Here is a 25,840-nt window from a genome sequence, read left to right as displayed (position 1 = left end):
GTTTTTATTGTGAAGCAGCTGCAGGTGCTTGCCTCACCTATCTGCAGCTCTGGTGACCTTTGACTCCAGCTGCTGCAGCTCCTCCTGTCGGCTCCTCAGCTCTTCCTCCATCTTCCTGAGTTGCCGCTCCTCTTCCTCCCTCTTCCTCCTCAGCAGCTCTGCCCCCTCCTGCAGCTCCCTGAGATGACATTAAGGCATGAGGAAGAGGAGGAGGAGAAAGAGGAAGAGATTAGAGTTTACCTGAGGTGCCCTGTGGCCTCCAGCAGACAGGTGGCGCTGTCGTCCAGTTGGTGCTGCAGCGAGTCAGCCTGATGGGAACAGAGGAGGTCAGGAGGTTCTGGTGCTCAGAGTGTGTCCTTGTATTTGATGCTGTGGGGCCGAAGCCTGGTCCCCACAAGGGGAAACACTGTTTATGAGTTAGGGGTTAGGTTTAGGACTACGGCGTGAATTGAGTTTTGGTTAGCAGAAAAGAATGGAAGTCAATGGAAAGTCCCAGCAAAGATAGAAAGACAGGTTTGTGTGTGTGTTTACGTCTCTCCTGGCCATCCGGCGGCAGCTCTGAGCCTCCAGCAGCAGCCGGTCGGCCTGGCGAAGCTCTGCCCGTCTCTGCAGCAGAGTTCCCTCCAAACACACCAGCTCATCACACACCTGCAGCACACTCCTGCACACACACACCCACATACAGGTTTGTTTCTATGGTTTCATCAGTCATTTATCGGCAGCTGATCAGCGTAAATCTGGGACCTGTGTCGCTGCAGGGACCGTTGCATCTTCTTCTCTTCCAGGCAGTCTGACACACATCTGCCTCCCTGCTGACACACACACAGATGAAAGCAAGTGCTCATTGACATCACCTGTGCTGGTGTGAGACCCTCACCTTATCTCTGCGCCTTGACATCCTGCCCCCTGCTGGAGAACCCTGGGAAGTCCCAGCAGAGACAACTTCAGTCGGGTCATGGGGTGCTGGACGAATTCGTCCTGCAGGAAATGCATCATCAGCCTGTGATCCCACTCTGCCCACAGTGTTTGAGACATACTAACCTCCTGAAGGAAGTTCTTTCTGATGTCGCCCCCTGTCGGGAGAACTGAGGTACTGCAGCTCCAAACCAGAGTCCTGAGTCCCTTGAGAGGCCAGACTGGGAGCCTGAAACAGAAAGCTGAACTTTAACCTCTCAGCAGATAAAATAAGAGATCTAATTAGCTGAACAAGGCTAAGCATAAAAACAACACAAATAACTCCTGAACAAGTTCCTGAAGCTAAGAGATGCTGGACAGCTGGAGATAGCTTTCAGTTGTGCTAAAATATAATGAATTGCAGCTAAAACCAAAAAATATAAAAATAGTGTTAGATTTGGAAATAATATTCCATATGTATATACTCAAAATTAACTTTAAGGACTGTGGGATTCTTTTGTTTTCTTCTGCAATGTGTGTTTTTGTGAGAGATGTCTGCAGGAAGCTGATAAGCGTGCCAAATTGGAAGCAGATGCCAGGCACTCTGGAGACAAAGCTAAGAGCTGGCCTGATAAGGAAAACACCCAAAGACTAAAGGTCAAAGCTTGTGATCCAGGGACATGGGAACTGCCTTGAGACCTAACATGCACTAAGACGGGAGATTCCATTGTATTGAAAAGATTTTTGAGTGTGTTAGCACCTGGGTTTTTGTTTCCCCACCCCTTCCAGCAGCTGCTAACTAATGTAACCAGGCCTCTCTGATTCTAATAAAAGAGGAGTAGGAGGAGAGGAACTTTAGAGCGAATTTGGAAACTGTATGTTGGGTCTATTTTAGTTCCTAACCTGCAAGGAATCAACCAAAAACACAAATTGCTTTTCTGCAGAAGAGGGGAGCAGAGCCAGTGTTTGTGTACAGACAGTACACTGTCTGTGATCAACTTCGCCGGCTCTCAGTCCCCAACTTCCTTTTATTATGATTACAAGGAAGGAGGTTGAGCTTTTTCACACAGTCACACAAAGAATGGATCAAAGACCTTTACTACAGGATGTTCTGGAACCTTCTGTGGACCTGCCCTTACAAGGGCACGAAGCTGACCGCAACCAATCAGTTTCACAGACAGCTGATAAAACAGGAATGTGTAAATGTTTCTAGCCTCCAGGCAAACATCCTAAAAACAGTTAATAGTGTATCACAAAAGAAAGGAGCCAAGTAAACAACAAACAGAATAATAATATGAAAACATAGCATTTCAAATAAACTCATAAGTAAATGAGCTTAGATAATTTTTCTAACACTGTAAAAATCAGATTCTTCTTTTTCCTCTCCTCAAGACTCCGGGAGTACAAATTTAAGATAAGATAAGATTTATTTGTCATTGTCATCAACAGATTACAACCAGATTGAGATTTGCTCGACTCGAGTTAAGATGCAGGTTATGTGTATATACATAATATACAAAGATAAAGAAATGAATAGTACAAAATGAGAATAAATAGACATCAGAAGATGGTTGCAGCGCCTGGAGGTGTCGCAACAGAATTGACATTTTTAACAAAGTGGTGTCAAGAGCAGAAGTTCTTATGCCTTTGAATTTAGTGCCATGGTTGCCATCGGGTAAAAACTGTTTTTTAGGCGATTTGTCCTGGTTTTTATTGCTCTGTATCTCTTGCCTGATGGCAGCAGCTGGAAGAGACCATGGCCAGGGTGTGAAGAGTCATTTAAAATGTCCAAAACTTTCTTGTGGAGCCTGGAAGTGTAAATCTGTTCCATAGTGGGGAGGGGGCAGCCTATGGTTCTCTCTGCTGCCCTAACAACCCTCTGGAGCGCCTTCTTGTCCACAGATGTGCTGCTGCCGTACCAGACACACAGACCGTACGTGAGCACACTCTCTATGGAGCAGTGATAGAAGGCCTGCAGCAGGTCTGAGGGGAGACGGTTCTTCTTGAGTATTCTCAGAAAGTACAGTCTCTGCTGTGCCTTCTTCAACAGCTGGTCAAGATGGCGGCGCCCAAAATGGCTGCGGCTGCATGGGCTCTCCACAACTTGCAAGTATTTGAGCAAAATACGCCGCCTAAAACGCTACAAACTTTGCATCCACTCAGTAAGTTAGCATATGATCGCCAGCGTCTGCTGGAATTACGATCATCAAGTGATTTTGGACTCATAAATACGACTACTCTGGAGTGTTTACGTGACCTCGGAGTGCTACGGAGGCAAGACCCAGCGGCCCACGGCGCAGCGGACTCGCCTAGCAGCACTAGCCGGAGGAGGAGAAAGCGAAGGCGGTGCGACCGGCAGCGGAAGCGCGGCTGTCGAAGTGGACTAACAGCTAAGCTAAACGCTAACCCCCACAGATCGCCGCTTCCGTCCATCTTCCTCTCCAACGTCCGCTCTCTGGACAACAAAATAGACCATCTGCAACTAGAACTGTCTTCAAAAAGAGAGTTGAGGAACTGCTGCGATCTCATTCTGACGGAGACATGGCTCAACTCGACCATACCGGACAACGTTGTTAGCCTGGAGGGGCTCGCTACATTCCGCGCAGACAGGAGCAGCGCTCTCAGCGGTAAAACCCGAGGAGGAGGGTTCTGTATTTACATCAACAACAACTGGTGTAAAAATGCCATGACTGTCGCCAGTTACTGCTCCCCGGACATCGAGCTTCTGACTGTTAACTGCAGACCATTCTACCTGCCCAGGGAGTTTACTGTGGTTAGCATCACTGCTGTGTATGTGCCCCCCAGTGCTAACACTAAAGAGGCTATGAGTGTTCTCTACCGGACCATCAGTGAGTTGCAATCCTCACACACAGAGGGCGTTTTCATCATTGCTGGGGATTTTAACCAGGCCAACATGAAGACTGTTCTCCCTCACTTCAACCAGTATGTGGATTTTCCAACCAGGGGAGGAAATACTCTAGACTTGGCCTACACCAACATCAAAGAAGCATTCAGAGCAGCCCCCCGCCCCCACCTCGGTTCTTCAGACCACCTATCTGTCATGCTAATTCCTGCATACAAGCCCCTGCTGATCAGAACAAAACCTACAGTGAAGCAGGTGAGAGTGTGGACTGAGGGGGCCATGGAGGCACTTCAGGACTGTTTTGAGTGCTCTGACTGGGAGATGTTCAAGGCAGCAGCCACTTACAACGACCAGATCAACATCGATGAGTACGCCATGACTGTGTCAGCCTACATCAACAAGTGCACAGAGGACGTCAGCATCACTAAAAACATTATCACCCGGGCCAACCAAAAACCCTGGATGACTAAGGAGGTACGTGAAATGCTAAAAGCACGGAACTCAGCCTTCAAGTCTGGCGACAAGGAGGCACTGAGGACAGCGAGAGCCAACTTGAATCGTGCTATCAGGTTAGCAAAGCGAACCCACAGTCAGAAAATACAGGAGTTCTTCCACAACACCAGCAACACCAGAAGTATGTGGCAAGGCATAAAGGCGATCACAGATTACAATCCATCCTCCCCCCCAGTGGGTGAAGTTGATGCTGACTTTCTCAATGGACTCAATAACTTCTTTGGGAGGTTCGAGGCACTGAACAGTACTCCGGCAAAGAAAACTGTTCCCCACCAGGAAGAGGAGGCACTCTGCCTGGACACAGCCGATGTGTTGAAGACTCTGAAAAGAGTCAACCCACGGAAGGCCCCAGGCCCCAACAACATACCTGGGCGGGTGTTCAGGGAATGCGCAGGTCAGCTGGCTGGTGTCCTAACAGACATTTTTAACACCTCACTGGACCAAGCCACAGTGCCAGCCTGTCTCAAAACTGCCGCCATCATTCCGGTGCCAAAGAAACCTCAAGTCACCTCTTTCAGCGATTACCAGCCTGTGGCACTGATTCCCATCATGATGAAGTGCTTTGAAAGGCTGGTAAAAGAACACATCGTCTCCAGACTCCCCTCCACATTCGACCCGTTCCAGTTTGCCTACCGCCGAAAACGCTCCACTGAGGACGCCATCTCCTCCGCCCTACACCTGAGCCTGGCTCACCTGGAGGAGAAGAACACTCATGTGCAGATGTTGTTCCTGGACTTCAGCTCAGCGTTCAACACAATCATCCCACAGCATCTGGCAGGAAAACTGGAACACCTGGGCTTCAGCAACCCCCTGTGCAACTGGCTGCTAGACTTCCTCACCGACAGACCTCAGTCAGTCCGGATCGGACAACACACCTCCGATGTCATCACCCTCAGCACAGGCTCCCCTCAGGGCTGCGTCCTGAGCCCTCTGCTGTTCACTCTGATGACACACGACTGCGTCCCCAGGTTCGCCACCAACCACATCGTGAAGTTCGCGGACGACACAACGGTGGTGGGCCTCATCAGAGACGACACCGACCTGGACTACAGAGAGGAGGTGGAGCAGCTGGTGGACTGGTGCAGAGACAACAGCCTGATCCTGAACGTTGACAAGACCAAGGAGATGATCGTCGACTTCAGGAAGAACCGGCCCAGCCACGCTCCACTGCTCATCAACAGCTCGGCTGTGGAGGTGGTCAGCAGCACCAAATTCCTGGGGGTGCACATCACTAACGACCTCACCTGGACTGTGAACACCACGTCTCTGGTCAAGAGGGCACAGAAACGTTTGTATTTCTTGCGGAGGATGAGAAGAGCACACCTGCCCCTGCCCATCCTCAAGACGTTCTACAGAAGCACCATAGAGAGCATTCTGACCAGCTGCCTCTCTGTGTGGTATGGAGGCTGCAGCGCCTCCGACTGGAAGAACGTGAGGAGAGTGGTGCGGACAGCAGAGAGGATCATCGGGGCCCCCCTTCCCTCCATTCAGGACACTTCATCCCAGCGCTGCGTGTCCCGAGGCCGAAACATCATCAGTGACCCCTCACACCCCCACCATGGACTGTTCTCCCTGCTGCCCTCTGGAAAGAGGTTCTGCAGCATCCGGTGCAGGTCCACCAGGTTCCGAAACAGCTTTTTCCCACTTGCCATCAGACTGTTGAACTCTTAACTGGACTGCACTTAAAATCTGGTCTCCACTTTATACCTTGCACATGTACAGAGCTAAATAACTTCTATTTTACTGTCAGTCCTGCACTTTATATTTTATATTTATGTAGCCTGCGTTACATTTTGGGTTCATTCATTTCAATTCCTGTGAACGGTAAAAAAGAAAAAAAGAGTTAAGATGTTTAAAAATGTTTAAAAAGCAATTTCCAAACACTAGTAATATTTCTATGTCAAATGCCTTTGTTAAGTACAATTTTGTATTTTATTTCTGTATTTAATAATTGCCAAATTATTTTACTAGTTTCTAATTGGTTAAGAATACTGATCCTTGTTGCGCAATTGGAAGGGGAGGAAAAAAAGAGAGAGAGTTCGGCGGAGGGAGGTGAAGGAGACAGTCTGCTCGGTTGTTCCTCCCAGTTAGCATATGCTAAGCTAAAATTTTCCCAGCTAAGGAAAGGCAGCTGCAGTCAAGTGTTCGGCCAGGACATTTATGAAAGCAGTGGACTTTGGTTATGTGCGGTGGGACACTTTTCCTCTGTTTTATTTAAGAAGTCGCAGCTTGGACTGTTGTGAAAACTGACGCGACACACGTGAGAGCACGCTAAGTTAAAAGACGGTGAGGAGGGTTGGCTACCGCGTCGGGGAGCTACACGACTGCTGTTCTTTGTGAACTTAGAGGTGAGAATTGTCTTGGACACCGGAGGAGTTGTGGTTTCGTTTGGAAAAGGCGACCGAGATCGACTACACGGTGGGGACCGGGAGATTCAGTGCTGCGGGAGTCCATGCAGGAGGCGCGTGCGGAGCCACGAGCCACGACAGGTCCACGCTGTGAGCACGTGAGCGCTCTACTCTTCACTTCTAAACTCAACGAGTCAGGTACCGAGTCCATTTCTTTTGTTTGCTCATTGAGTGAAGCGGCCAGTGTTTAAGTTTCCAGGCCCCAACGCACTCAAGCGGCGTTCAGGCCTGCAACGGGTACTTTTTTGGGTCATTTTAGTTATTATAAAGCCGGCATAGCTTAGGATTTGCTAATGACTCTGATGATTTTGTTTGTTGTATTTGTTTGTTAATGCCCTGAAAGTGACTGATGTACACCGAGGGTTTGATTTTTGAACTTTAAAGGGAAACTTTAGTTGTAAGGTTTTGAGTTAATTCACATTCCTTATTGACTGTACATTGCTTTAAAGGTAATTTGAGTTATTTTAAGTTGTGCCCATTCCTTCGAATGTGTTTATGGTTTATTTACAAATGTAAGATATTTCATTTTACTAAATTCAGGGTAATTTCATTTGAAATATATTTTCATAGTAAAAAGAAGAAAGACATTTACTGTTTCAATTCATTATTTCATTAACAGATTCTATAAGGGAACTCATAACTAATCCGATAATAACTACTACAGATTATCACCTTTTAATGATAGCAACTCAGGGCGCCCGTATTTGGTTATTTTACATGGTTTTGGACGTTTAGCCAGTAATGTAGGCAAAGGGGCGCTACATTTATATTTATATTCATATTTTATACTGTATTTTATTTTTATTCTGGAATAACCTCACAACATTGAAACCTCAAAACATTGTCCTGAGCCGTATGCAACGAAATTTCGTTCTGTATTCACTCTGTGCATGCAAAATGACAATAAAGTCAGTCTAAGTCTAAGTGTAAGCTCCTTGGTGTTGGTGCTCCAGGTTAGCTTGTCCTCCAACTCCATGCCCAGAAACCTGAACACTGGGACCCTCTCCACACAGGTCCCACTGATGGTGAGAGGCTGGATGTCCGTTTTGTTCTTCCTGAAGTCGATCACCAGCTCCTTTGTTTTGGAGGTGTTGAGGAGCAGGTTATCTCCTGCTCCTTATCATCAGAGGAGATGAATATCTTCTCCACCTCAGCAACAAGATCATAAAGTTTGCAAATGACACGACTGTTGTTGGTCTCATCTCAGGCAGGAAGGGGGAGCTGGAGTACAGGGATGAGGTGAAGCGGCTGTTAGAGTGGTGCAAAGATAATAACCTGCTCCTCAACACCTCCTAAACAAAGGAGCTGGTGATCGACTTCAGGAAGAACAAAACGGACATCCAGCCTCTCACCATCAGTGGGACCTGTGTGGAGAGGGTCCCAGTGTTCAGGTTTCTGGGCATGGAGTTGGAGGACAAGCTAACCTGGAGCACCAACACCAAGGAGCTGTTGAAGAAGGCACAGCAGAGACTGTACTTTCTGAGAATACTCAAGAAGAACCGTCTCCCCTCAGACCTGCTGCAGGCCTTCTATCACTGCTCCATAGAGAATGTGCTCACATACAGTCTGTGTGTCTGGTACGGCAGCAGCACATCTGTGGACAAGAAGGCGCTCCAGAGGGTTGTTAGGGCAGCAGAGAGAACCATAGGCTGCCCCCTCCCCACTATGGAACAGATTTACACTTCCAGGCTCCACAAGAAAGTTTTGGACATTTTAAATGACTCTTCACACCCTGGCCATGGTCTCTTCCAGCTGCTGCCATCAGGCAAGAGATACAGAGCAATAAAAACCAGGACAAATCGCCTAAAAAACAGTTTTTACCCGATGGCAATCATGGCACTAAATTCAAAGGCATAAGAACTTCTGCTCTTGACACCACTTTGTTAAAAATGTCAATTCTGTTGCGACACCTCCAGGCGCTGCAACCATCTTCTGATGTCTAAGTTTATTTCTCATTTTGTACTATTTATTTCTTTATCTTTTATGTATGTATGTGTATATACACATAACCTGCATTTTAACTCCAGCCAAGCAAATCTCAATCTCTGTTGATGACAATGACAAATATATCTTATCTTAACCACTTGTCTCTCTTCCTTTTGTCTGTTTGAAAGTGTTTAGGATGAATGAACCTGACATTTATTTGGTCCTTCGAGCCGGAGCCCAACATACCCAAGGATTCCAGCGGGTGAGACAACTGATAGTAAGTAAACTTACTATCAGTAAGTAAGTTTCTCTGTCTTACAACCAGTTCATCCATTTATATGTAAACGAGCCATGTATACAGCTGCAGAAAGGCCCCTCTGCAATAACAACCAATTCTCTGAAGGAGTCAACTACCGCACGGCCATCTGTCCCCCACAGACTTTACCTAACGGCTTTTTGGATCACACCCCAGCAACCTCCTGGCCAAACTTCAACCAGGGCTCATTCACACGTCAAAAGAATGTGTGAAAGAGGGTTGACTGTATAGAAATAAAACCCTGTGCAATCCTAAGCTCTAACAGGTAAATGAAAAGAAAGGTTTGGAACCTTATCCTGTTGTAGGAATGGGGCCCGACGAATACCCGTGGTAAAAGGACGGCGGAGTCCTGTGAAAACAGGCACTTAAATTCCATCATAAAAGTGTGACTGTGAGAGTGATTGGAGGTATAAATACAATTTGGTATTTTATCTCATATAAACTAATGGGATTGAAAGTAACAAACCAATTGTGGATGCAGAGGCAAGAATCCTCCACTCGTAAGAGTTGAAGTGAGGATTAACACAATAGGTATTTTCAATTGTTACCCCACTAGATGAAGAATACCAGTTTTTAGAACACTCTAGGTGTTGACGAACTGGACGAAATTGTTCAAAATGGGAAAAGGAGGCAGTAAATGTGAACCTAAAGACAAACTGCAGTGTAAAAATTAGAAATTCATTAAAAAAAACAAGACCCAGATAAAGTTAAACATTTGGATAAATGGATAAAAAGGTATGGTTCTGATGGTAGATTAAATTCACAGAAAAAATTAAAGAAATGAAAAATGATCTAAAAGAGGAAAGAAGGAAGTTGAAGGGGAGCAAAAGGACAGCCAGGAATGAGAACAAAAAATAATTAATGTTTTATAGGATGGAAGATGATGAGACAGAGATAGCAGGAAGAAGAACAGAAGAAGGTGAGGAAAAGAAAGGATAAGAACAAACAGTTAATGTTTCACAGAAAGAAAGATAATGAAACCGCAGTGGTTAGAAGGAGACAACAGACCACGAGCCCATGATTCACAGGAACTAATAAACCGGGTAGTAGGTTTAGCAAACAGAACTATTCAGAGATTCAGAAGAGCAAATTATATAGAAATAGGTAGGGACAAAACAAAAGGATGATGAACCATTTGAAGAATACAGAATCAGAATGATAGTTATTTTCAAGGCTCATAGCGGGTTAGAAGAAAATAATGATGAAAATGGACCCTATAGACAGCAGGAACATTTTATCAAAAGGAGGTTTTAGGGGGAGAGGCCCTAACCGTAGAGGTAGAAGAGGAAATTTTAGATCAGATACTTCAGGGTGTTGGTGTTGTGGAAAAGAAGGACATCTGGCCAGAGACTGTCCAGGAGAAATACCACACCTCAGTATAACTAGGCTCAGCTCTGAGTGCGCCAGTCATATAATGAGACATCACATCCCAAATTAGATGAAGTGAATGAAATAGAAATTGATCAAACAAAGGAAATTTTGCTAAATTTACGAGATTTGTTATTAATGGATAACATTAACCTGAAATAACCCTATTGGTTAATGGGAAAAAGATCACTTTCTTGTGTGACACTGGTGCATGTGGATCTACTTGTAGAGAATCAATACTAAACTGTAGTGGGACATGATTAAAGCAACTACAGAAAGAAGAGAGTGTTGCAAATAAAAATAATAAACAGGAGGAAACAACAAGTATATGATAAAAAAAAAGTTATAACCTTAGAAGTCAAGTAACAGAAGACCCCCAATTTTAAAATTAGATCAAACTGAAACATATCCCATGATACAAGTGCCAAACCCTAATGGAGCAGCAGATCAGCCTCCACATGTTTTCCATCCTTGGACCTTTAGAGGAAGCCAGGAAAGCAGAAGAATTAGGAGTTTCTCCTGAAATCCTTATCAGCTCTCTTTCCTGCCATGAAATCATCTCCTCCTCAGGGTGAATTGTTTAAGCTCGCTAAGGTTGTTCTGGTTACCTCTGAGTCCTGAACAGAAGCTATAGATTAGGAAACTGAAGTGAATCTGCAAACATTTAAGTTCTGCAATGAGCTAATATATTATGCCATGGAATTCCACCAACTAAAAAAAACATTAAAGATTATAAGCGAATGATGGGTTTTAGAGATGTAACATGGAATGTTTTGGTAAAATAATCTTCTTAAAGGTTCAAATTGTGTTGAAATAAATGATTGTTTGTTTCATTTTAAGAAAAAGGGCAGTTATATTTAATAAAAAACAATTAGTGATTAAAAATAAAAAATAAATTTCGCAGCACCGATATCTCCCGCCATTAGTGGGGTAAATAATTTGATCGTTTTAAATTCTGTGAAAATATGGAAACAAATTAAGTTGCACTGTAAGTTACCGGAGACCTCAGTTCACGCCCCAGTTTACTGTAACCATGCTTTTCCCCCATCACTATCGGATACGTCCTTTAAAAACTGGAGACTGAAAGGCCTTAATACTCTGAAAAACTTGTACATTAACAAAAAGTTTGCTTCATTTGCTGAAGAGCTATTTTTCCCTTCTGGATACGGATTTCTTCAGATATTTGCAAGTTAGAAACTATGTTCGAACTAATATTCCGAATTTCATATCTCTCCCGGAAGAAAATAAATTCTGCAAAATTCTGCTGGGCTCTCCAGGATCGAACAAGTTAATCACGAGTTTTGTTGACGTCTTTGCAGAGCGAATTAACTTTACCACAGACTCCTTGAGGGCTGCATGGGAGGAGGAGCTGGGTTTGTGGATCGGGAGTGAGGTCTGGGAGTGAGGTCTGGGAGTGAGGTCTGGGAGGATTCGGATCCTCTATCAATGTAAGACACCAGTTAATTCAGTTCAAGGTGTTTCATAGACTTCACTATTCTAAAGTTGAACTGCACAGAATATTTCCTTCAACATCTTCAAAGTGTGATAAATGTAAGTCTGCGGATGGCTCCCTGTCTCATTTGTCCTGGACATGCCCCAAGCTCTTTCATTATTGGTGTGAGGTTTTCAACTTGTTTTCTAAGGTTTATGGATGCGCGTTGGTTCCTGACCCCCAGGTTGCATTGTTTGGACGCTCTCCTTCTTTGAGGAACTGCAGCATTTCTATGCAAACGACGGTGGTGTATGGAATGGTAATAGCCAAAAAAGTAATATTGAGACTTTGGAAAACTGACAAAGTTCCTCAGTTTAAAATGTGGTTGAGCGACTTTACTGAGATTCTCCATGTGGAGAAGCTACGATATGATGTTGTGGGTTTTTCTAATAAGTTCTGTAGTATCTGGCAGCCGGCTTTGGACCATCTTTCTCGATCCAAGGCCGACCCCGACACTCGCTCAGTTTCATAGTATGCCACCTTACGGACAGATAATAACGTCCTTAAGCAGAAATTGTACTCAATGCAGTGTAATCAACTCTCTGGATAATTTTCCTGACTTATTATAAATTTTTCTTTCTTTTTTTTTTTTTTTGGTTATTGTACGTCTTTATTTTTATTACTGGATTGATAAGAGTATACTGCTTTCATACAGGATTTTGTTACATACATGCATGTGTATGTAAGTCTCCGTGAATATGTGTATATGTATATATATATGCTTCATACTCTCATGTATGATTTATGTATGTTATATTCTGAAAAACTAATATATATATATACACATATATACACATATATATATATATATATATATATATATGTGTATATATATATAAAATAAATAAATTAAATAAAAATAAAAAATGTTATCAATGAGAAATATTAGAACAGTCCTGAAAAGTAAAAGTCTCAAGACTATAAGTTTTGGACACCAGCTGACACTTAGGTTATTTCCTTATTGAAGAAATTTGTTTGGAATTAAATTAAATATCTGTCAGGATTGGGTTTTCTTCGTGTTGATTTGAGTTTTTCTGTGCGTTTATTTTGGGTTTCTGTGTCTTGAGTCTCCCTGTTGTCCTGTCTTCCCCTTGATTGTTCCCAGGTGTGTCTCGTTCCCTGATTACTCTCTGTGTATTTAATGCCACCCGTATCTCTGTGTCTTTGTCGGGTCCTTATTGTACCAGTGTGTCGTCTGTCTAGTCATGGCTGCTGTCAGTTATTTTGTAACCAGTTGCTACCAGAATTTGAGCTTTTAGCCTCCAGCTCAATCTGTGCTGCCTGGACTTTCTGGATTTGTATTTTCATCAGTAAATCATCACTTCTTCATCCCAACCTGGGTCCTCAGCGTCTTCCTCACCTCCACTCATCGCAAATCTTGACAATATCTCTAAGTGTTGAAAATTATCGACACCGCAGTGTTTGTAGACCATGGAGTATTTGTTGCATTTAAATCGAACAGTCAATTTAGAGTTTGATTCTAAAAAAGAATCTACATTTTATTGAAATCGGTGAAGTGTTTCAGCAGCAGAAAATTAGCGGTTGTTGCTAGATCCTAACATAAGTTTGAGAGAGCTCTCTTTTTAAAATGTGCACGTTATTTAAAACAGGATCCTGAAGACTAGAGTTAAATATTAAAACATTAAAAATGTTAAAACATTGGAAAAGCTTCAGTAAAATTTTATAAATAATTTGAGTAAAGAGATACAATCAGGACAGACTGAAAATGTATGACTGACTACAAATCTGACCAATAGTTTTGTGTTTTTGTTTGTGTCGCTTTTCATGTTGGTGTGAATGAGTGTGTGATTATAAAAAAAACTACTCAAGTACTGAGTAACAGATCTCCTACAAGCAATACAACTGCCAGCTAAACTAACAGTTTGTAAGTGTGTGGCACAAACACAGGTACCAATGTGGTCTCTAATGGAAATAGGTTAGCTGATCGAATAGCAGCAGCAGCATCAGTGGAAATAAAAGTGTTAGATATAGAAGAACAAACTATTATACACAAAAAGATATTTAGAGACATGCAACAGCAAAGCCCTAACCCTAAGCTTGTGACCCAGGGACATGGGAACTGCCTGGAGACCTCACATGCACTAAGACAGGAGATTCCAATGTATTGAAAAGATTTATGAGACAAATTTAACCACTTGTCTCTCTTCTTTTTGTCTGTTTGAAAGTGTTTAGGATAAATGACCCTGACAAATAGATAAACTAAATCTACAAAAAATTCCAGGTAACTTGGTTCTGCTCTCTTATTCTAAGGTCTATCTTATCCTGATGTATTTTTGTAGCTCTGCTGCTATAGACCAATGGAGCACGACTTTCTCCTGCTACAATCCAGTTTATATTTGCTTTTATTTAAGATGTTAACTTATTGTTTTCAGTTATTTTTCTGCGAAAACCAAAAGACATCACCTGACATAATGCTGCCATCATCTAATCGATCTACCTCTCCTGTTATTAACGTTTTCCTTTCATGAACACAGAAAGTACCTCTGGTTCAGTTCTACTGCTCTCTCTTCTCAAAACCCCAGTTAGTCGTGGCAGATGGCTACTGGTACTGAGCCGGGTTCTGGTTCTGCTGGAGGTTTCTTCCTGTTAAAGGGGAGATTTACTTTGTCGCCCCTGCTGGTCCAGTTCCTTCTGCTGAAGGACCAACAATATCCCAGCTGACAGAAACAAACTGAACCCAGAACCTGTGGGTCCAGTCCACCACAGCTCTGGTTCTGTTACTGGCCTGCAAAACCACAGCAGGGGAATTAGCTCAGATGGTAGAGCGCTCGCTTAGCATGCGAGAGGTAGCGGGATCGATGCCTGCATTCTCCAGTGACCTTTTGACCTTTGCTGGTGCAGCATGAGGGCCCTGACCCTGGATCAGCCTGGAGAACCACAGGTAGGAGGAATCCTGTTTCCCGTGATTCAGATGTTTCTGTGGCTCCCGGCTCTCTGAAAGGTTTCAGGGTTATTTTTAGACTCTGGCTGTTGAACAGCAGGAACCTGATGCTGCCCCTCCTCCAGCATTTATCTCTGTTTGCTGTGAATTTCTAACTCTACTTCAGGAAAAACTAAAATCAAACACAAAAACTCTTTCATGGCTTGAGGTTTAACCTTAAATAGAGTTTAATCTAAAAACCCTGTTGATACATCGGTGTGCTTTTATTACATCTGTGATTCTGACATCTTAACCCTAACCCACAGATTCACTATTTGCTGTCTTAATGCAGTGCTAAGGTAACTCAAATTATGACATGCTAAGCTATGTATAATATGTATATTATGTAAGCTAAAATATGCTAAATTAAAATATGCTAAGCTATCATAATAAAAACTAAAATACATTAGAGTGAAAGAAGCTAAAATATTGTAAGGTAAAGCAAGGTGAAATATGCTAAGCTATGATAACAAAAGCTAACATATGCTAAGGTCGCACAGCCCAAAATATGCTAAGCTAAAGTGGGCTAAGGTAAATTATCAAAAGCTGAAATTTGCTACACTAATCCATCCATCCATCCATCATCGATATCTGATTTTCCTTGCAGGGTCACAGTGTTTGGGGGTCAGGGGAGCTGTGTCCGTCTCCAGCGGCCATTGGGTGACATGTCCTGTGACTGACACCTGATAGGAAATTGATACTTTTTACCATTTATTTACTGATGTATCTGCTGTTTTTATACTTCTGCGAAATGTGATTTCCTGTTAAAGGAGTTTCCAGACAATGTGCAGATGCTTTCGCAGCTGTCTACAAAGACAGGTGACATCCTGTATAAATGTCTAACGCAGCTTCTTAAAGAGTTACCATATATGGAATGCATTTCTCTGTACTTGTTTTTGCTGTTAAATTATCAGTATGATGACACGCCTATGCTTAGAAGTGAATAAATATTGACCCCGTTGGAGTTGGCTCGTCTGACGCAGCTCGGTCTGACACGTTTCTCCCCTTTCTGCAGAAAGACAAGTTTTTGTGTCCTTGTGATTCTTTCAGAGTTCATTTGAAGAATAAACGTAACAACACCTCACTAGTCCATCACACAACATTTTATTAAATTTCTGTGATGTTTAATACTTTTCTTGTTTTTTTGTTCATTTTTATGTTAATTTATTCTTTTTTATACAATTTGTAGCATTTTATCTGTATAAAACTTAGTGTTTCTGACTCAGCATGCACCGCCAAAGGTTCTTGTTTCAGAACCTTTGTCTGGGTCGGTTCTGGATCGGCATGAAATGAAACAGCAAACCCAGAAAACTGAAAGAATAAAGCAGAAAACCAAAAGCTCAGATCAGATTCTGGTTCTGGTCCGGTTAGGACCTCGGATTACATGGGCCTGCTCTTCAGTCTGCATGTGAAAACAGGGACATGCAGACTGTCGCCGATAAATCCTTTTAAAATCGTCTTGATTTAAATTCTAGATTCTAGAAAACTGATTTGAAATCATATTTGTCGTAATTTGGCTCAAAATAAATAAACTGAGCTGAAATGTAGAGAAATGGAAACATGGAGCTTTTTCCTCCTGATCTCTGAGTCTGTAACCTGACCTGTGTGAGGGCAGGTGGGCCAGGGGTCAAAAGGTCACTGGAGAATGCGGGCATCAATCCCGCTCTCCTATTTGAACTAATTCCCCTGCTGAGGATCTGAAGAAATAAATCCAGATCCAGCATTGAGTTCTGAGTAGTCTGTCCGGTCGGGTCGGGTCCGGTCCAGTTCAGTCCGGTCCGGTCTCTGGCCGTCATTACAAGTGGACAGACCTGGCTGGTACTGACCAGGTTCTGCTCTACTGTCTGGTTCTGGCCCGGTCGGACCTCCTGCCTGCCGGTCCGGTTCTGGTGGGCCGACCCGTGGAGCCGCTCGGCGCTCAGAGAGTCTCTAGAACTGGGAGGAGCAGACATGAGATCAGGTTCTGTTGACTGGCCAACCAGAACCAACCAGAACCTGAAACATCTCCAGGTTCTGCAGCCCGAGAGCAGAACCTGATGCTGTTCTGCAGACTGGACCCAGTCCCAACCAGAACTTCACAGTAGTCAGATTCTTCTGCTGAGAACCTCAGATCCGGTTCAGGTCCAAAAGACTCTGGACTGCTTCACAGTAAATATTTTGGAACCAGCAGCAGTTCTGGTACCTGGCTCCATCCTGTGGTTCCGTCTGGTTCTCTGGTTCTGGTAGACTGTGGGGAAGCCGCTCCAGCTGGATCCGGGTCGGGTAAAACTGGTCCAGTTGGACCTGCAGACAGACAGAACCTAACTGGGTTAACTCTGGTTCTGGTTCCAGATAGGGCAATATTTTCAATTTATGATCATTAAAATGGTTATATCGCAACCCTCGAGTATAAATTGTCGTTCAAATAATAAACTTTTGCCGTCAAATTTACTGCGAGTCTGGTTTATCCGACACCCTATGAATGCATCACTAGTCCCTCCCCCTCCCAACCTGAAAGTTTTCTGCCAATCAGCTGCGCGGAGAAAACAAACATGGTGACAACAAGAGTTTGAGGCGAGCGGCTGAATGAGACGGAAACTGAGGAGGAATCAGATGAACTAGTTTAGTTCTGAAGAGAAACAGCTGATCAATAATCTGGCAGCGGTTTGGGTTTTATACGGAGGATGTCCAACAAAATGAGGTCATTTACAAAACATGCTATCAAACTATTCATTTAATGGGAAAAAGAGCTCAAAACTACTCATTCTTTTTTTGTTGCCATGGCAACTGACGACAACAACGCAACTTTATGTATTAGGACTCAGCACCAGAAACACTGAAACATTTCCCCCACATAGAGCAGAACATTCAGTTTGTTACAGTTGAATGCTTTTAGGCTTGATGTGTATTTTGCTTTTATTAATAACTGATCGCTGTTTTTGATTAGCCGCTGCTGCTATTAGCCAAGCTAACAGAGCGGTGGTAGATTAGCCGCTGCCGCTATTAGCCACGCTAACAGAGCGGTGGTAGATTAGCCGCTGCCGCTATTAGCCAAGCTAACACAGCGGTGGTAGATTAGCCGCTGCTGCTATTAGCCACGCTAACAGAGCGGTGGTAGATTAGCCGCTGCCGCTATTAGCCACGCTAACAGAGCGGTGGTAGATTAGCCGCAGCCGCTATTAGCCAAGCTAACACAGCGGTGGTAGATTAGCCGCTGCTGCTATTAGCCAAGCTAACACAGCGGTGGTAGATTAGCCGCTGCCGCTATTAGCCACGCTAACACAGCGGTGGTAGATTAGCCGCTGCTGCTATTAGCCACACTAACACAGCGGTGGTAGATTAGCCGCTATTAGCCAAGCTAACACAGCGGTGGTAGATTAGCCACTGCTAATATTAGCCAAGCTAACACAGCGGTGGTAGATTAGCTAATTTAAACACCTGCTTTACTGATGATCGGTCAGTTCGTGTAGGTTCCCTTTTTATTTTTAAGCTGAACCAAAACACACATTATTCCACAGCACATCTATATGCTAAGTTTGTTAAAGTCAAGCATAACTAACCTACTTCCCTCTGCCTCGCTTTTTTTTTTCTTAGTTAAAACTTATTTCTCACCTTGTTATCTAGTCATAGTGTAGACAGTTCATAGCAAAACACTGCATCCCTTTTATATGAGATTACATTTAAGTCTAGGAGGAAACTTGCGTGGGTGACTTCATGCTGCAAGGAGTCTAGTTTAAAAAAACATTGGAGTTCATTAAGAATATCGTAATATATATCGTGTATCGTGATATAGCAAAAAATATATCAGGATATTAGATTTTCCTCATATTCCCCAGCCCTAGTTCTAGATGGATTTTCCTGCTCAATTTGGGACTAAAACTCGGCTGCAAGAAGAGGCAGAACCGGGTCAAGCGTCAGAACAGAATTATACTGTATATGGAAATATCACATCTGCACTCTGGGACTGAAGTGGGCGTCATTTCCTATCACAACTGTGGTTTAATGTTTTCTGGTCGTTTCAATAATAAAAGACCATAAAAGATCATTTCTCTAATAAAACGTCACACTTTATTTTCTAAAGGAAGTAAAACAAAAGCTAAAAGAAAAATCTGTGGATCTATGCCCATGTATTTATTTGTTCATGCAAGTATCGTATTCTTCTGCGTAACTCATTTGTTTGTTTTTCCCATTTGTTAAATGAAGTTTCTTGAAAAAATCAAATATTTGTTAACTGTAAATGCTGCTTTGTTTTACAATGTTGCTTTTTATCTAATTTATTTCTATAATTCCTCCAGTAAATATTATTTATAATGCATGGTTTATTATGAGTGTAGCTTATGTTCTGTTTCTATTGTTAACGTTTTATTTGAAGAAAATGGCTGGCCCCATTGCAATCTGGAAGTGAAGGTGGCACTATTGATTATATGAGCTGTGATATTTCAGAAAACATCATAATTATAAATATCAATATACTTACAACTAAACAGATTATGTATTCCTCTCCATGGGCTGCCACCTTATTGTGGTGGGGGGGTTGGAAGGCCCCAATGATCCCAGGAGCTATGCTGTCTGGGGCTTCATGCCCCTGGTAGGGTCACCCAAGGCAGACAGGTCCTAGGTGAGGGACCAGACAAAGTGCAGCCCGAAGACCCCAATGATGAACGGCAACATTGGACTTTGTGTTCCCTCGCCCGGACGCGGGTCACCGGGGCCCCACTCTGGAGCCAGGCCTGGAGAGGGGGCACGATGGCGAGCGCCTGGTGGCCGGGCTTTTACCCATGGAGCCCGGCCGGGCTCAGCCCGAAGAGGAAACATGGGCCCCCCCTCCCATGGGCCCACCACCTGTGAGAGGGGCCAAAGGGGTCGGATGCATTGTGTGATGGGTGGTGGCTGAGGGAGGGGGCCCTGGCGGTCCGATCCTCGGTTGCAGAAGCTGGCTCTTGGGACGTGGAATGTCACCTCTCTGGTGGGGAAGGAGCCGGAGCTAGTGTGTGAGGTCGAGAGGTTCCGGCTAGAAATAGTCGGTCTCACCTCGACGCATGGCTCTGGTTCTGGAACCAGCCTCCTTGAGAGGGGCTGGACATACTTCCACTCTGGAGTTGCCCAGGGAGAGAGACGTCGGGCAGGAGTGGGCATACTTGTTGCTCCCCATTTCGGCGCCTGTACGTTGAGGTTTACCCCGGTGAACGAGAGGGTAGCCTCCCTCCGCCTACGGGTGGGGGGCCGAGTGCTGACTGTCGTTAGTGCTTACGGGCCGAACGGCAGTTCAGATCACCCACCCTTCTTGGAGTCCTTAGAGGGGGTACTGAAGAGTGCTCCTCCTGAGGACTCCCTTGTTCTACTGGGGGACTTCAACGCTCACGTGGGCAATGACAGTGAGACCTGGAGGGTCCTGGTTGGGAGGAACGGCCCCCCCGATCTGAACTCAAGCGGTGTCTGTTGTTGGACTTCTGTGTTCGTCATGGATTGTCCATAACGAACACCATGTTCAGGCATAAGGGTGTCCATATGTGCACTTGGCACCAGGACACCCTAGGCCGCAGTTCGAGGATCGACTTTGTCATTGTTTCATCGGATCTGCGGCCGTATGTCTTGGACACTCGGGTGAAGAAGTGCGGAGCTGTCCACTGACCACTACCTGGTGGTGAGTTGGCTCCGGTGGTGGGGGAGGAAGCCGGTCAGACCTGGCAGGCCCAAACGTGTTGTGAGGGTCTGCTGGGAACGTCTGGCGGAATCCCCTGTGAGACGGAGCTTTAACTCCCATCTCCGGCAAAACTTTGAACACGTCCCGGGGGAGGTGGGGGACATGGAGTCTGAGTGGACCATGTTCCGTGCCTCCATTGTCGAGGCGGCCGGTCGGAGCTGTGGCCGCAAGGTTGTCGATGCCTGTCGCGGCGGCAACCCTCAAACCTGTTGGTGGACACCTTCGGTGAGGGATGCCGTCAGGCTGAAGAAGGAGTCCTACTGGGCCTTTTTGGCCTGTGGGACTCCGGAAGCAGCTGATGGGTACCGGCAGGCGAAGCGGCATGCGGCTCGGGTGGTTGCTGAGGCAAAAACTCGGGCGTGGGAGGAGTTTGGAGGGGCCACGGAGAAAGACTTCCGCACAACTTCAAGGCAATTCTGGTCCACCATCCGGCATCTCGGGGGGGGGAGCAGTACGGCACCAACACTGTTTATAGTGGGGATGGTGTGCTGCTGACCTCAACTCGGGACGTTGTGGGCCGGTGGGCAGAATACTTCGAAGACCTCCTCAATCCCACCAACATGCCTTCCATTGAGGAAGCGGAGCCTGGGGACTCTGGGTTGGGCTCTCCAATCTCTGGGGACGAGGTCGCCGAGGTGGTTAAAAAGCTCCTCGGTGGCAGGGCCCCGGGGCCCTGCCACCGAGGAGCCAGAACTTAAGGCTCTGGATGTTGTAGGGTTGGGTTGGCTGATGAGACTCTGCAATATCGCATGGACATCGGGGGCAGTTCCCCTGGACTGGCAGACCGGGGTGGTGGTCCCCCTGTTCAAAAAGGGGGACCGGAGGGTGTGCTCCAATTATAGAGGGGTCACACTCTTAAGCCTCCCTGGCAAGGTCTATTCAGGGGTCCTGGAGAGGAGGGTCTGTCAGATAGTCGAACCTCGGATTCAGAAAGAGCAGTGTGGTTCTGGTTCTGGTCGTGGAACACTGGACCAGCTCTACACCCTTAGCAGGGTCCTGGAGGATTCTGGGAGTTTGCCCAACCTGTCTACATGTGTTTTGTGGACTTGGAGAAGGCGTTCGACCGTGTCCCTCAGGGAGCCCTGTGGGGGTTTTCTGGGAGTATGGGGTACCGGGCCCTTTGATACGGGCTGTCAGGTCCCTGTATGACCGGTGTCAGAGTCTGGTCCGCATTGCCGGCAGCAAGTCGGGCTCGTTTCCGGTGAGAGTTGGACTCTGCCTGCCCTTTGTCACTGATTCTGTTCATCACTTTCATGGACAGAATTTCTAGACCAGCCAAGGTGTTGAGGGGATCCGATTTGGTGGCCTTAGGATCTCATCTCTGCTTTTTGCAGACGATGTGGTCCTTTTGGCTTCATCAGGTCGTTATCTGCAGCTCTCGCTGGAGCGGTTCGCAGCCGAGTGTGAAGCGGCCGGGATGATGATCAGTGCCTCCAAATCCGAGGCCATGGTCTTGAGCCGGAAAAGGGTAGAGTGCCTTCTCCGGGTCAGGGGGGGTGTCCTGCCCCAAGTGGAGGAGTTCAAGTATCTCGGGATCTTGTTCACGAATGGGGGAAGAAGGGAGCGGGAGATCGACAGGCGGATTGGTGCAGCGTCTGCCGTTAAGCGGGCGTTGTACCGGTCTGTCGTGGTGAAGAGAGAGATGAGCCCAAAAGCGAAGCTCTCGATTTACCGGTCTATCTACGTTCCCACCCTCATCTACGGTCATGAGCTTTGGGTCCTGACCGAAAGAACGAGATCGCGGATACAAGCGGCCGAAATGGGTTTTCTCAGTAGGGTGTCTGGGCTCTCCCTTAGAGATAGGGTGAGAAGCTCAGTCATCCGGGAGGGACTCAGAGTAGAGCCGCTGCTCCTTCACATCGAGAGGAGCCAGTTGAGGTGGCTCAGGCATCTGGTCAGGATGCCTCCTGGACGCCTCCCTGGTGAGGTGTTCCAGGCACGTCCCACCGGGAGGAGGCCCCGGGGAAGACCCAGGACGCACTGGAGAGACTATGTCTCTCGGCTGGCCTGGGAACGCCTCGGGATTCCCCCGGAGGAGCTGGAACAAGCGGCCGGGGAGGGAAGTCTGGGCCTCCCTTCTGAAGCTGCTACCCCCGCGACCTGACCCCGGATAAGCGGAAGAAGATGGATGGATGGATGGATTTTGTATGACTCATAATGTTTGATTTATTCAACATTGTAACATAAAATATAATTAAGAAATTAACTGTGGTTAATGTAGTAAATGGCACCCCTTCAGTTCAGGAGTTCAAATGTCATATTTCCATATATGGTATGACTCCACTCCTTCCTGAATCCAGGTGCTTCTCAAACCTGGAACCTCCCAGTGTCACCTGGTGGTCTGGCTCCGCCCTCAGCTGCCAAAGCTCCGCCTCCAGCTCCGCCTGTCGGACCCTCAGAGCCTGAACCTCCGTCCACAGCGCAGACAGCTCCTCCTGCTGGACACAGATGGGATTAACACCATGACGTCATGAGACAGTGACCTCTACTCGACCTTCTGACCTGAGGGTCCTGCACCATCCTGCAGTGTCTGTGGGAGTCCTGCAAGAGGCGCCGCAGGCTCCGGTTTTCCGCCTGAAGAACATGGACCTGCTGCTGAGAGCGCTGGGACTGAAACACAAACATAGACAATGGATGAACAGGGCCGCCCCCCAGGTGGACCGGAATGCCTCACCCCCACCTTCCCACCCCCCGCCGCCCCGGTAACCCCTCCTTCTACACTTCTCCAGGTGTACCTGCTGCCTCAGCCCTCTCAGGTACTCCTGCAGTCCAGTAGTTGCCTCCTGCAGATCCCTCTGCAGCGCTTCGTTGGCCAGAATCTGATCTGCAGCAGGACAACATAATGTTGTTTAAACAGCCAATCAGAAGGCTGGAGGTCCGGAGCTGCTCTGTGATTGGTTGTCCTCACTGCTGGTCAGCTGTTGCTCCAACTCTTTGATCTCCTGTGTTTCCATGGCGATGCGTGACAGGAGGTCGTCAAGGCGACCCTCCAGCTGGCCATTCTTCCTGCTCATTGGTCATGGGTAGCCGGACCCTCATGTGGTTCTGCAGCGGGTTCTGATTGGACCTCAGACACAAGCAACGACTCACTGGAATAATCTGGATTTAAAGTCACAGCATTTAATCTGAGCAGCACCAGAAAACCCAGTTAATGTCTGAGATAAGATGCAAGTTATGTCTTAAGCTGAAGACGGACGCTTTTCCCTCCGCTACCTCCCTGCCCACCATGCTGTGGGACAGAGGCGCAAATTGGATTCGCAACTTGCGAATCGCAGCCCAGCTGATGACCCTAAAACTCACTAGCGGGATGAAATCAATGTTGAAGAAGTTGCTAGTTTCAGTCTGGCAGGAACGACCACACTAATTTGGATTAGAATAAACAGAAATGCATCGGTGAGACTTTAGGGTAGATTGAAATTTAAAATCTACCTGACCTAAAGCATATTGTCTGTATCTGAACTGGCTCCCCTGTGTTAGCCTTGGCTGGATGGCTATCTCAAATCTACTGGAAGAAACATAAACATGATGCTCCTGCCCATCCCACTCCTTTCTGAAGACATATGTGCGACTTGAGAGCTCCCAAGGACTTGCTCTTAGATAAGACCATCATAACAGAGACTGCTGGGAGAGCTAACTCGTACAGGCTCATGGACATACATATGCATACACATACACAGCAGACACTCTCAGTTATTGTTTCCTACCTGTCGCTGCCTCCATGTCTGTGCCTTATCTCGCTATATGTGCCATATCCTTCCTGATGTTGCCATTTCATTTTACTTATTCTTTACTTTTATAAATTGTGGAGTACTCATTACTTTAGAACAACATTTAGCTTTATACTTTTGATACTTGCTCAAGACCTGGAGAAACACTTGTTAGCTTACTTAGCAACCCAGAACAAGAGTCAAACATGGAGAACCAACATTTACCTTTATACAAATCTAGAACTCAACCCACAACAACTGGAACCGAACCAACATTTAATTTTATCCTTAGCCAACATTTAGCTTTACACCTCTCTCATCCAGGAATAGAAACCCCTATTAGTTTATAAATTATGGACTATACTTAGTCTTATTCTTATTAAACATGGGAAACTAATATTTAGTATTGTACTTCTACCTTTGTCTTTCTTTTGGTTTTGTTGTTTTGTTTGTATTTCCTTTTAATTCATGTAAAGAACGTTGACCTGCCCTGTTGATGAAAATGTGCTATATAAATAAAATTACTTTACTAAAAAGCAACAGCAGTAATTTGGGCTGTTTAGGTAGAAACAGAATATTTAGCTCTTAAGCTAAATATTTAGCACTAAGCTAAATACATACAGTAACTAGCAAACTTAATATTTTATTTTGCATCAAACTAAATATTTAGCCAAATATTTAGCTTCAAATATTTAAATTGATATTTATATTTATTTATATAAATTTATTTAGATTTATTTATACAAAAATAAATAAATAAATTTAGCTTCAAATATTTAATTTGAAGCTAAATAATATATTAAGCCAGCATATTTAGCTCTAAATTTAGCAAGCAAGCAAAAATATTTAGCTCCAAGCTAAATATTCAGTCATCAAGCAGAATGCTGTAGCCAGAGGTAGCGGGATCGAAGCCTGCATTCTCTAGCGACCTTTTGACCCCTGGGCTTCTCTCCCCCCTCCCTGCTGCAGCCCGAGCAGCCTGACCCTAGAACAGCCAGACATCCTGCTGGAATCACATGAAACGGCTCAGTTCTGATCCAAACTCAGCTGCCCTGAGGAACCCCTCTGCCAAGAGATCTCCAGATAGAACCGCATCGACCCAACAGAACCAGAACCAGACCGAAATTATCTACATATCTAATATCTTTAAAATATTCTGAACATTTTTAAGTTTAGGATCTGTAATAATTTACACACCTTCCAGCAACAAGTCCAACTAATTTACTTGTTTAATTAAATATTTTTTAGTGTATTGTTGAGGAAGTACCATAAATGCTTTTTTGGCCCGCATGTTGTTTGGAACCAGTTCTACATGATTTTTATAAAGTCAGTAAGATCTGAAGATGGTTCTGTTCTCCATGTTGTTTCATTTTTGATTTATGAGTTTAAAATTAAATTCTTCATAATTCAGTCTTAATGTGAAAAGCATATATCACAGAGACAAAACCTGGACCAGGTTTTCCTAACAGACTGGACTTCTGGTTGGAAGCTCCTCCTCTTCTTCTGATGAGGCCAGGTTCGGTTTTGAACTTCTGGATCAGAACCGAGTTTCTGAGATTTTCCTGAGAAAGCTCCAGCTCCTCTTCCTCGGACTCTCAGCTTGTTGTACTCACAGCGTTCAGCTCTCTATCCTCCTCTTCTTCATCTCCTCCTCCTCTCATTCCTCCATCTTCTCCTCCTTCTCTTCTCTCCGTTAGAAACTTCTGCTCCTCCCTTCACTCTGTTGAAT

At 45.2% G+C, this 25,840-nt stretch overlaps 1 protein-coding gene and 1 non-coding gene across 8 annotated transcripts in view; one reads left to right on the top strand and one right to left on the bottom strand.

The window, feature by feature from the left end:
- Positions 1 to 25,840, bottom strand: part of LOC114144375 (centriolin-like) — a 26,259-nt gene extending 419 nt beyond the window's left edge. For 2 of the 7 annotated variants that reach the window (XM_028017121.1, XM_028017125.1), the window contains exons 1-13: positions 25,725 to 25,835; positions 23,313 to 23,471; positions 23,140 to 23,228; positions 22,907 to 23,014; positions 22,738 to 22,842; positions 16,904 to 17,004; positions 16,548 to 16,656; positions 1,042 to 1,144; positions 878 to 978; positions 745 to 809; positions 532 to 661; positions 241 to 308; positions 38 to 178 (exon numbers count right to left, since the gene is read on the bottom strand). In XM_028017121.1, coding sequence (XP_027872922.1) covers positions 38 to 178; positions 241 to 308; positions 532 to 661; positions 745 to 809; positions 878 to 978; positions 1,042 to 1,144; positions 16,548 to 16,656; positions 16,904 to 17,004; positions 22,738 to 22,842; positions 22,907 to 23,014; positions 23,140 to 23,228; positions 23,313 to 23,418 — 1,226 coding nt within the window. In that variant the 5' untranslated portion in view covers positions 23,419 to 23,471; positions 25,725 to 25,835. Of the gene's footprint in view, positions 1 to 37; positions 179 to 240; positions 309 to 531; positions 676 to 744; positions 810 to 877; positions 979 to 1,041; positions 1,145 to 16,547; positions 16,657 to 16,903; positions 17,005 to 22,737; positions 22,843 to 22,906; positions 23,015 to 23,139; positions 23,229 to 23,312; positions 23,472 to 25,724 lie in introns of all 7 variants that reach the window. The other 5 variants (XR_003595477.1, XM_028017123.1, XM_028017124.1 and 2 more) reach the window with 5 other exon arrangements.
- Positions 14,543 to 14,615, top strand: trnaa-agc (transfer RNA alanine (anticodon AGC)). Its single transcript has one exon. It is a non-coding gene; the product is annotated as a tRNA-Ala (tRNA).

The sequence above is a fragment of the Xiphophorus couchianus genome, chromosome 5 (assembly GCF_001444195.1).
Source record: "Xiphophorus couchianus chromosome 5, X_couchianus-1.0, whole genome shotgun sequence".
In the NCBI taxonomy this organism is placed as follows: domain Eukaryota; kingdom Metazoa; phylum Chordata; class Actinopteri; order Cyprinodontiformes; family Poeciliidae; genus Xiphophorus; species Xiphophorus couchianus.
Note: the sequence above shows the minus strand (reverse complement) of the source record. Positions and strands in the feature narration are given on the sequence as shown.